Genomic DNA, 12383 nt, shown 5'->3' with positions numbered 1-12383 from the left:
GACGTCTTGCTGCGTACGGGTCGCTAACAATCACAAAGGCTCTCAGCCACACACGGAAGGGCCAGCGCCCGGCACGTGAGCAGCGCGAAGCTCCACGAAGCCACGGAAGAGCCGCGGTGGACACGCACAGCGCCCGAGCACGAGCGTGCACTCTCCCCACTCGCTCTACGCACAGTCCCCACGGGCGGCCCTAGTGTGCCTACGTGCACATAAAAGGCCAGAAAGGCTAAGAGAGCCAAAGCTGGGATGGGGGGGGGGGTGGCCCTAAGCTGCCGTATGATCAGCTCAGTGGCCACCCGGTGGGACTGACCTACTGCCTAGGAGATGGCGGTCCCACATGAGAGAGAAGTAGCTCCCGCCGTACAGGGATCCCCTTTTCCACCTCAAAGTATTAGATCAAACACAAGGAAAACTGGTCTTTTAAGGCTGTGAAAGTGCCTCTCCCTCCGAGGAAGGGCCCAAAGCACACCGAAAACAACTAGAGCTGGCACACAACCACTTCAGACCCGGGGCCGGCGGCGACTCCGGAACAGAGAGCTGGCTCCCAGCCTCCTCTGCGGCACCGACGGGCACGCCCGCGTCCCTGCAGGGCTGCCCTGGGCATGGCCAGCACGGGGGGCCCGCGGTCCGAAGGAGGGCGGCGAGGGAGATGGCCCGGGCTCCGCGGGCGGCCCCGCTTCGAACGCCTTCCGCCCTCCCTCGCGCGCTCGTCCACCCGTTCCTCTGGCGGTCCCTGACGGCGAGTGGCCTGCTCTCTCTCCCTCGGGGGACAGCACACACCCCGGCGAGGAGAGCTGTCCGTCCTCGAGCCAGCGAGTGAGCAGGGACGCCAACACAGCCTGGGCCTGTGAGCAGCTGGATGCCGTGCCGCTGACCGCCTGACGTGCCCACCCCGTGCCCCCGCGACGGGACGGACCCACAGGCCACAAGTTGAGGCGGCTCACGTGTCCCAGAAATGCCCCGTGCGGGGGGAACTTGGACCGGAAGGGGCGGCTTTCTACTCACAGCAACCGGGACCCCGGCTTTGCAGCCACCCCTCCCCTACAGACCCCGCCCCAAGGACCCCGGAGCACCTAGAGGAGCGGCTCACCCCCCGACACCCGCCAGCCACGGGCAGGGAATACCTTCTCGTGCTGCCACAGGTACTCCTCACAGGCTCGGAGCACCTCCGCTGGCTGCGCCTCTCCGAGGGCGCACAGGGCGCCACAGACCTGCTCCTGCACCAGAGGGTCCTTGTCCGTAATGGCCTCCAGCAGGACGGTGGACAGCTCTACAGAGACAAAGCCCGGCGTGCGTGCTCAGGCCCGGCCGACCCCGCCAGCCACCGCCTGGGCCTGTGAGTTGGAGGACGCCTACCCTTCCCCGACCCCTGTACTTTCCCGTTGCCCCAGCAACCTCCCCCAGGCCCCACCGCCTGGCCACCTTGCACACGTCGGCTGCACACACCCGAGGCACTCTTGCACACACACTGCCTCCCTCCGGCCCGCTCGCCAGGGTCTCTGTCTGGGACCCACCGGCCGGCTGCTCCGAGGCCACCCTGGCTAACTCCTGACCTCCCGTCCCAGGCCGTGTTTGCTTCGTGCCCCCCGCCCCCCCGACCGTGGCTGCTGTAAAAGGCAGGTGTTATAGACTCAGGGCTAGGTGGCCATCTACCCCACACCGGGCAGCACCCGAGGTCTGCCACCTGCCCCCAGAGACAACTCTCCACCGTCCCATCCCTGCTGGTCAATGCTCCACACTCAGAGCCAGACCTCTCCGGCTCGGTGCCCCCGGACAGGACCCTGCCATCCTCAGTGTCCCCAGAGCCAGGGCCCGGGGCCTGCGAACGGCGCTTATGGATCCTCACTCCTGGGGGAGGCGCTCTGTGGGGCGAGGACGTCTCTCCCCTCGCCTCAGCAAACCGCTGGCCCTGGGGGCAGGGACAGGGTGGACAGCCAGGGTGGCTGCTGGACCCGGGTCTTGTGTAGAAAGGGGCAGGGGCACAGGGCCCCCCTACTCAGAGCACAAAGCCCCCTTCGCCCGGCAAACATCACTCCCCACACCACACGGAGCCTGCAGCCCAATCGGCCCCCTCTGATTCAGCAGCTACGCAGACAACGATCTCGTTTTCTTTTCCTCACCGAGAGCTCGGAGAGAGCCTGTTCACGCCATGCGACAGTGCCTCCCTCAAAGCCCGTTCACTCAACGCCACGCTCGGCCGGGTCCCAGACTCCAAGCTGGCAGGCGCTCCACTGCCCCATGTCCCTGCCCAGCCCACTCACTCACTCTTCACGTAGGGCTCTGCCATCTCGGCCGCCTCACCGGCGTCAGCTCGGGCGGCTTCTTCTCAAACCTGGGGTAACCGAAAACACATTTAAACCGTTAAGAGTCCTCGGTTTACAGGCCGTCACCGTGTCTGTATAAACCATGATTTCAGGGGCGCCTGGGGGCTCGGGTAAGCGGCCGACTCTTGATGTCAGCTCAGGTTATGATCTCACGATTTATGGGATTGAGCCCCACGTCAGGCTCTGTGCTGACAGCGCAGAGCCTGCTTGGGATTCCCTCTCTCTCTGACCCTCCCCTGCTCACACACTCTCTCCCTCTCTGTCTCAAAAATAAACAAATAAGTAAGCTTAAAAACACAGGCGTGAAACAGGACATCAGTGCCTTCTCGCGAGGGAGCCATCTGGCACACGGCGGATGGCGGTCACGGAGGGCGGAAGGCGCCCTCCCCCACGGTTCCCAGCTCCCCTCTGCCGCACCCGGCAGCCCGGCCAGGGTGATGTGAGCCCGCACGGTGAGAGGGGCAGATGTGCCCCCCGACTCCACCTACAGCAGCTTCCGTCACTCTGTAAACGAGAGAGGGCGCGCACGAGGCTGACGTCACCCGTCACCCGCAGTCTGTGCACAGCAGGGAAACCTGTCCCCGAGAGCCAAGGACAAGGCGGATCACCACAGGCTTGACACCCCGTGCCTGAGAATTCTAGCACAACGAGAGACGCTGGAAGGGCAGTATGGGGTCTGGCGGGTTCACTGGCAGAGGAAACCAACCATCCAAACCGCCCCTGGCATTTGAGAGATGTGGCTTTCAGGCACTACACGCCTCGAGGCAGCCCTTGCAGCAGATGGGCCCCAAGAGTAAAACCCACCAGTAGGCAAATGCCCCTGCCTCTTCAGCGCAGGGCCACGCTCGGACCTATGTGACACTCTCCAAGGTCCTATAAGGTCAGAGGGACCTCAGGCCCTCGGCGCTGTAGCTGATGGCTTTCTAACACTGATGTCTTCCGTGAGCTGGCAATCCCACCGCCCCTCGATGGGTCGCCTCCATCTTGGACCCCCCCCGATCACCTCTCATCCATAAAAGGACAGAGACGAGAGAGGAGGTGTCATGACCTGGCCCTAACCAAGCAAGAGGACACTCATCTGGCTACGAACACAGGAAGGAAGGAAGTGAGAAATCCCGGGGCGAGTGGTGGCAGAATTATAAGTGAGTGACAACACCACACATGCCCAGGAAGACAGACCGGCCCAAGCACACACACGTGCCCCACCAAAACCTCAATGAGATGACCAGAGAAGATGCAAGTACTTTTTTTCAATTTTTAAAAAGATTTTACTTTTAAGTCATCTCTACATCCAACATGGGGCTCAAGCTCACAGCCCCGAGATCAAGAGTCCCGTGCTCCACGACTGAGCCAGCCAGGTACCCCGAAGATGCAAGTTTTAAAAGAATAAACCCACAAGAACACTAGAAAACAAGATAAAATTAGCAAACCAGAAATCTCCAGGAATCCCAGGCAGAGAGAAAGCAGAAGGAGAAGACACTGGTTCAAAGACGCTGGCATCAGCAAGGTGTTTCCCCTTTCTTCCTGGAAAGCATCTAAAAGTAACAACGAAAACAAGAAATAGAAACACACATTTCACTTGTGGCAGAGCAAGAAGGTGGCCAAAAAACCCAAACCCACAAAGGATGAAGGGCTGAAAGGTCGCAGCCATCAGGCAGGGTATGAAGTATGCTGGCAGCAGGTTCCAGAAAGAATCCGAAGATCTTCTCAAAGGCAGTGGCGACACATGCTCAGACAGAACCCAAATCCCGATGCCTAGACCTGGTCTGCATCTACGAGACAAGCGGCTGCCCCCAGAGGGGACACGGCTGCCTGTCTCCACTACCCAGGAAGAAACAGGGTTAAACCAACTCAAATTCCAAGTTCGAAACGCTCTTCCTACAAGCGCAAAAGGCCACATGCACCCACCTCAAACAGGAGCAAAGAGTAAGTAATAAGTGTAAGAGGCTTCAGCTCCCAGCCCAGACGGGAGTAACGGACCAACTGCCCTCCTGACCCAAACCACTAGAAAGCTTGACGAAACACATGGACCTGCAGTTCTCAGGGCGACAGACGTCAGGAAATGAAGGACGGGAGCCCTGTAGCCACTCCAGCTCACGGCCCGGAGGGTGCATCCAGGCTGAGGAGGAATCACCGGGACCCGGCAATACCCCCGGCTTGAGACAACTGGGAGCATCTTGGGAGACCTAGGTCCTGCCAGTCTATAGACGCTAGCACCACAGAGAACTCCAGAGATCTGCAGAGGGTCCTGGCGGACTTACTGGTCAGTGCTGGGCAGCAGAGTAATGTCCCCAAAGATGCCTATGTCCTCACCCCCAGAACCTGTGAATATGTTACATGTCAAAAGGGACTCAGCAGATGGGATTAAGGGTACAGACCCTGAGGTGGGGGGACTCCCCTGGCTTATGCGGGTGAGACTAGCGAAAGGGTGTATGTAAATCCTTAAACTGCAGAGAACCCCTCCCAGCGGGGCAAAGAGAGGAGATGGAAGGAGGAGGAGGAGAAATTTGAAGCGTTGAGAAGGATTCAACCCCCCCTGGCTGGCTTTAAAGACAGAGGAAGGAGGCTCTGGACCACATAATTTGGGTGGCCTCTAAAAGCCGGACGTGTCCCTTAGTTTACAGCCAGCAAGGAAACGGGGACTTCGGTCCTACAGCCACAACGAACCAAATTGTGCCAACAACGTGAAAGAGCAGGAGAGATTCTCCCCAGAGACCCCAGCAAGGAGCACGGCCCTACTGCCTCCAGCCTAAAGTTCTCAGGGACTCTAGGATAATACATATACATCATTTAAGGCACTAAGTCCGTGGTAACTTATCATAGCAGCAACAGAAAACTGATTCAAGCACCATATCTGAGAAAAAACTACCAAAGCCAGGGAAAGAACTACCCAAAAAACCCAGCAGAAACATCACCAGAACTCACAACAGACCAGGAACAGGGCTGTTCCCAGCAGCCCAAGGGGAAAACGTCAAAAGTCAGAGTATTGGGAAGAGCACTCAAAAGGGTTTTGCCTTGGTAAAAAAATAAAATTAGCCATAGGCTAGACGCTGTCTGCTCTCACCTAACAAAGCTAAAAGTAAGACCTGAAGGGGCGCCTGGGTGGCTCAGTCAGTTAAGGGTTTGACTTCAGCTCAGGTCGGGATCTCATGGTTTGCGAGTTCAAGCCCCACATTGGGTTCTCTGCTGTCAGCTCGCAGCCCACTTCAGATCCTCTGTCTCCCTCTCTCTGCGCTCCCCCCCCCCCGACTCACACTTTCTCTTTTCTCTCTATATCTCTCTCAAAAATAAATAAACATTTAAAAACAAATAAAGTGGGGCACCTGGATGGCTCAGTCGGTTTAGCGGCCGACTTTGGCTCAAGTCATGATCTCATGGTTCGTGGGTTCGAGCCCCGTGTTGGGCCCTGTGCGGACAGCTCAGAGCCTGGAGCCTGCTTCGGATTCTGGGTCTCCCTCTCTGCTCCTCCCCCCTCACACTCTGTCCATCTCTCTCTCAAAAATAAATAAAGCTTAAAACAAATTTTTTTAAATAAATAAAAACAAAAAAAGACCTGAAAAGATCAAATTGTTCCCAAGTAACTTAGCTACATCCCAGCAAAGTTCAAGAATGATAGCAACACAAAAATACCCGGCACCAGCAAGGTAAAATAACATGTCTGACATCCAGCAAAAAATTACTCGGCATGCAAAGAAGCAAAAAAAACAAAAACAAAAACAAAAAACAAAAAAACCAAAAAACCAAAAAACATAAAACAAAAACAACCCACAATGAGAATGAATCAGTCAATATAACTGATCCAGAAACGATGCAGAAGAATTCATAGACAAAGACAGCTAGACAGTTATAACTGTATTTCACAAGAAACCACAGGAAAGACCACACGTTAGCATAAAGAGGTTAAAAGGGTGGGTAAAGAAAACGAGGCCGACACCAGTCGCAAGAAAGCTGGAGTAACTATATGAATAGACAGAGTAGGTTTCAGAGGCATAACAACCCTAAACGTTTATGTGCCTAATAGCAGAACTTCAAAAATCACAAAGCCAAAACGAATAGAAATGCAAAATGAAATAGAAAAATAGAAATTATAGTAGAGATTTCTCTATAACTGACAAAACAATTGTACAGATAATCAGTAAGGGTACAGAAGACCTGAACAATACTGTCAACCGACTTGACCTAAGTAGTATTTATAGAACCATCCATTCATCACAAGTAGTATATTCCTTCCAAAAGCACATGGAATGCTAACCAAGACTGACTACATTCTGGGCATTAAAACAAATCTCGGCAAATTTAAAGAGTCAAAAATCTTCCCGTAGAGGGGTACCTGGGTGGCTCAGTCAGTTAAGCGTCCAATTTTGGCTCAGGTCGTGATCTCGCGGTTCATGAGTTTGAGTCCCGCATCAGGCTCTGCACTGGTGGTGCGGAGCCTGCTTGAGATTCTCTCTCTCCCACTCTCTGTCCCTTCCCCGTTTGCTCCCTCTGTCTCAAAATAAATAAACTTAAAAAAATAAAAAAATAAATCCTCCCAAAGAGAAAGTTCTAGATGAAAGGCCTAAATGACTTCCCTGAGGGAATTCTACCAAACATTTAAGGAAGAAGTAATACCAACTCTACACAAATTCTTCCAAGAAAATTGAAAACAAGGGAATACTTCCCAACTGATTCTATGAGGCCAGCATTACTCTGATAACAAAAGCAGGCAAAGGTATTACAAATAATGAAAATCATAGGCCAATATCCCTCACAGGCACAAATGTAAAAATTCTTAACGATATTTTATCAAATCATCCAATAACATATAAGAAGAATAGTACATCAGGGGCGCCTGGGGGACTCCGTCGGTTCAGCATCCAACTCTCGGTTTCAGCTCAGGGCATCATCTCGTGGTTCATCAGTTCAAGCCCCATGTCAGGCTCTGTGCTGACAGCAGAGACAAAACAGATGAACATAAGGGAAGGGAATAAAAATAATATAAAAACAGGGAAGGGGACAAAGCATAAGAGACTCATAAATCTGGAGAACAGAGGGTTACTGGAGGGGTTGTGGGAGGGGGATGGGCTAAATGGGGGAGGGGCATTAAGGAATCTACTCCTGAAATCACGCTGCACTATATGCTAACTAACTTAGAGGTAAGCTAAAAAATATATATGTATATAATATTTTCACTATGAATCAATTATATACAACATTAAAAAAAGAAAAATTGGGGCTCCTGGGTGGCTCAGTCTGTTGAGTATCTGACTCTTGATTTCGACTCAGGTCATGATCCCAGGGTCAAGGGATCGGGCCCTGCATTGGGCTCCACACTGAACGTGCGGCCTGCTTAAGATTCTCTCTCTCCCCTTCAGCCCCTCTCTCCCGCTCATGCGCTAAAATAAAATTTTTAAAAAGTTAAAGAAAACTTAAATAAATGGAGAGGTATACTGTGCTAAGATATCAGTTGTTCCTAAATGTATCTACAGATGCATTCCAGTCAAAATCCTAGCAGGCTTTTTGTAGAAATGGACGAACTAATTCTAAAATTCACCTGAAAGTGTGAAGACTTAGAATTGTCAGAACACTTCTGGAAAAAAAAGATTGGGGGACGTACCCTACCTGACATCAAGACTTATATGGCCAATTGATTTTTAACAAAGGTACAAAGTCTATTCAGGGGAGAAGGGATAGTCTCGTCAACAAATAGTGCTGCACAGCTGGGCATCTGCATCCAATAAAACAAACTTCAGTCTAAACTTCACACCACGTATAAAAACTCAAAATGATTTACAGACCTAAATGTAAAAGTTAAAACTGTAAAACTTCTGAGGGAGGAAAAAAAAAAAAAGAAGAAAATCTCCACGACTGACACCAAAGGCAAAATCTACGCCAAAAAAAAAAAAAAAAAAGACTTGATAAACTTAAATTCATCAAAAAACTTCTTCTCTTCGAATACACTGTTAAGGGAATGAAATTAATGGCACCAAGTCACACCCCTCGGTGACAGACACAGTGTAATAAACGTCAGCACCCCCCACTGCCTTCCTTCCCCTCCTTCTGCCCTTCACTCAGGCGGTAGACGCCCTACTGCCCCACTGAGGTCCTGTACCCCGCCTGTCTCATGGACCGTCCTGCCTGGGCCACCCCCCCACACGCCTCCTCCGTGCCCAGAGTGCTGACCTTTACAAACGCTGACCCTAGCAGGCCTCACCGCGACTTACCAGTCCTCCTGCTGCCCACAGAACCTAACGCCTTCACCATGGGCTGTCGTGACCCAGACCCAGGCCCAAACCCCTCTCTGCTTCTTTCTCCGTCCTTTACGTTCTAGGTGTCCTGGCCACCTGCAAACCCCTGGCCACGGTCTGGACTCTCAGCACCTCTGCAAGGATGTCCTGCCTGGCCTCTACCACGGGACTCCTGCTCACCCAACCTTCCGGCAAGTGATGGAATGTTCCCACAACCCTTTGTTCACACGATGAATATAAGATCAGTTGTATGTTCCAGTTTCCCTGTCTTCTCCACTGCGCTGCAAGGGGAAAAGTTTTGGTTTTTACCCTTAGTGTGCACAGAATTTTTTAAAATACTGCTCATTGAAGGAATAAAATCAAAATCCTTCCGTATGATTCAATATTGTAAAACTGTCAACTTTCTGAATGTGTAAATATATGATTCAGGATACTGGAGGGTACTTGATGCAATGGTTCCAAAATTCATAGAGAAGAATTAACACGGGGGGCGCCTAGGTGGCTCAGTCAATTGAAGAGCTGACTCGGTTTCAGCTCAGGTCATGATCTCACAGTTTGTGAGTTCAAGCTCCACATCGGGCTCTGTACTGTCAGTGCAGAGCCTGCTTGGGATTCTTTCTCTCCTTCTCTCTCTGCCCCTCCCCACTCACATGCTCGCTGGCTCTCTCTAATATAAATAAATAAACTTAAAAAAAGAATGAACATACACGAATAGCCAATTAAACTTTTTAAAGTATATGAAGAGGAGGATTTATATTAAAGTGTATTAAATCAACAGAACTATATAGAAAGTCCAGAAATGAACACCAATAAGGAGGTAAACGTATTATACAAGAAAGGGTTTTACATCCTACAGACAGATTAGTCAACAATAAATAGCATTGAAATAGCTAGTTAAACACTCAGGGAAAACGTTAGCCTCCCCACATCCTTCTTTATTCCAACACGAATTCTAGATGCACATAAGAGTTAAATGGAAAAATGAAATGTAAAAGTCCTGGCAGAAAATACAGGCAGGGGCACCTGGCTGGCTCAGCCCATGGAGTATGTGGCTCTTGACCTTGGGGGCATGAGTTTGAGCGCCACACTGAATACAGAGATTGCTTAAATAAATACAGTTTAAAAAACAAAGAAAATATAGGTAAATATTTTATCATCTTGAAGTAGAAAAGGACGTTCTAAGCCCCACACAAAAACACAGACACCTTAATGAACACTGCTCAGTTTGACAATATAAAAGTTTAAAGTTTCTGAAGGTCAAAAACATACCTAAGACTTGAAAACCATACACGTACACTTATACCTAAGCATACAAGCCTCCGTGCGCACACAACTCATCCAACCACCAGAGCAGAAGGTAAACAAAAGAGAAAGAAGGACAACTCACTCACAACAGGTGTAACAAGAGGAAAATGTGTCCCACACTAACATGCAAAGGAGCTCACCTACATCAGGGTGACAAGCAGGAAAATGAACAAAGAGGGTACACAATTCCAGAAGAGACAGCCGGCAGAGGGGCAAGCCCTGGCCTCCCCCGCACTGGCAGGCAGCTTAGTTCAGGACTCGGCCACGGGCTCCATTTGTGTCACAAGGGAAAGGCTTGCAGGGAGGCCTGCTGCTCCACCAGCATCGGACGTCATCGGTGCCGTAGTCACTGCACAGCGGGGACAGGCAGCAGAGCCTGTGGGACATCTGCTGAGAGCCCTAAGGGTCACACCGTGCGATCGCGTCACCCATCTTCTGACACCCACCTTCTATCTACAGAAACCCTCACACAAGTGCACAGAGATGTTAGAAGAAAGACAAATACCAATCGGAGATCTGGTCAGGTTTGTATAAAAAAACAAAAACAACCAATGAGAGAAAGTGGTGGGTAGGTACATTCGTATGAACCACAGTGCAAGGAGCGGAGCTTGACCATCAAACGGAAAAGGAAAGTGTGCCCAGCTGAGCAAGACCAGTTTTGTAGGGTCCCGTCCGCTGCCCCTGCCCCAGGCCGGGTGGCCCGTGTGCTGACACTGGACCCACAGGGACAGCAGCACAGACGCTGCTCTCTGTGAAGACAAACCAACGGCGAGCAGACTGCTGATGGCAAACCAAGACGAAGGCTCTGCAGGGGAAGAGGGTGCAGAGACAAGGAAGGGTCTGGAAGGCACCCTGCATCTCACGGGCAGCGTGTGCCGAGCACTGACCGCCCGGGCGGTACCTTAGAGGCACCATCTCTTTTAACGCACACAGAGAGAGACACATCGCTAGGTAACAGCAGGGCGGGACCCAGCCGGGACCCAGCCAGGACCCACGCCCTGAAGCGCCCGCAGAGGTCAGGAGGGCAGGGTTCACAGGGTCTTCCCTGTCTGCATCCTACACCCTGTAGCGAAGCGGAGAAGCGGCTTCCTCCTCATTCACCTCAACTAAACAGTCACTGAACCGCATTTAGTAAGCCGACCAGGTGCCGTCCAAGCCCAGAGTCCAAGCCCCTGGCTTGAAGGGCACCCAGGTGTATTATGGTTGCCACATGGCACGCGGAGGGCACAGAGATGCTGGGCCAACTGCAGCCAAGTGTCAGAAGGGGGCATGGGAGGTGAGGAGGCCATGGGCACCACTGCCCAGAGGCAGCCATGGGTCCACCTGACAGGCGTGTGGGAGACTGGGAAGTCAGGACACCCTGTGGGGTCACAGGAATCCCCCCCACCCCCGCAGCAGGCCCCGGGACTTCCCCTCTAGCACAGGAGCCAGAGGAAGAATAGACTTCCAGAGTTACCAACAAGGACGTGGGCTGATGACCTGGGAGAGGCAGTCCAAGGCTCATTGCTCACAGGCACTTGATTACGCTATTTCTCAACGTTAGTCATGCCAAGCTGTGTCACTGGGTTCACATGCAAACCCCCAAAGCCAGGTAGCCCTCCAGCTCGGCAAAGAAACCACAGTCCTTGTAACTCCGGCAGCCGGTATCCCCTAAGCACCGGCCAGGAGCCACAGGGGCTTTCCTGGAGCCCCCACCCCAAAGAGACCAAATAACTTGGCTCATGGGACTCACGAGATCTGCGGCTGCAGACCAGCCTCAACCCGACTGCTTACCTGGGCCTCAGCGGACCCTAGGCCTGAAAACTAAGCGCAAACACCTGCTGCCAAGCACACGGGACTAGCGATGAATGCAGGTGCCACCTCTGGTCCAACCATGTTTGCAGGCAGCTAACAGCCCCGGGGGGGGGGGGGGGGATGAGAAACTGAGGTGCAGGTCTGAACAAGCCGGCAGCCTGCTTATTGGTTTCAAGGTAACCAAGTGAGCTCAACTCCAGTCACTCCTCTGTGATACCACGGAGAGACGGGAGACCCCGGCCCGCTTGAACCACGACGGCCTGAGGCCTGGAAAGGAGGACACTGCGGACAGCAGCATGCTCAGGCCCCTGGGCTGCCAGGACTACAGGCGTGAGATGGAACCACATCACAGTCAAGCCGCTGCTGAAGTTTCGCCTGACTGGCGCTTCCCACGGGGGTCTCCTGGGGCCCAGTGCCCGCCGGGCATCCCCATCTGGACCAGGCGCCACCACTCAACCCCGACAGCTCTAGCACTCAACTCACCACCTTTACCCCTGACCTGTCCATGGCCCCCAACCCACCTGCCATGTCTTCCTGTCACCAGGCGCTCAGATATCTGGGCCAGGAACCAGCACCACCCCTTCCTGTTTCTCCACCTCGGCCAGGCACTCTACGGTCCGCTCACTGACCCTCTTCTTCTCACCCCTACCACCATCCCTTTCCAAGGTGGTCGCTGCCTCCAAGACCGTTGCTCCAAAGCCAGCCTCCACCGCAGCCCCACCTGCCCCTCCCC

The 12383-nt window shown here is 52.9% G+C and overlaps 1 protein-coding gene across 3 annotated transcripts in view; it reads right to left on the bottom strand.

Moving 5' to 3' along the window:
• Positions 1-3879, bottom strand: part of MROH1 (maestro heat like repeat family member 1) — a 47247-nt gene extending 43368 nt beyond the window's left edge. For 2 of the 3 annotated variants that reach the window (XM_040494737.1, XM_040494738.1), the window contains exons 1-3: positions 3755-3879; positions 2266-2332; positions 1125-1270 (exon numbers count right to left, since the gene is read on the bottom strand). In XM_040494737.1, the coding sequence (XP_040350671.1) occupies positions 1125-1270; positions 2266-2287 (168 nt within the window). In that variant the 5' untranslated portion in view covers positions 2288-2332; positions 3755-3879. Of the gene's footprint in view, positions 1-1124; positions 1271-2261; positions 2333-3754 lie in introns of those variants that run through there. The other variant, XM_040494739.1, reaches the window with a different exon arrangement.
• Positions 3880-12383: the final 8504 nt, after the last annotated feature.

Source organism: Herpailurus yagouaroundi, unplaced genomic scaffold (genome assembly GCF_014898765.1).
Source record: "Herpailurus yagouaroundi ecotype Mexico unplaced genomic scaffold, PumYag 186, whole genome shotgun sequence".
Classification (NCBI taxonomy): domain Eukaryota; kingdom Metazoa; phylum Chordata; class Mammalia; order Carnivora; family Felidae; genus Herpailurus; species Herpailurus yagouaroundi.
The sequence above is the reverse complement of the archived record's forward strand: the minus strand, read 5'-3'. Positions and strand labels throughout refer to the sequence as shown.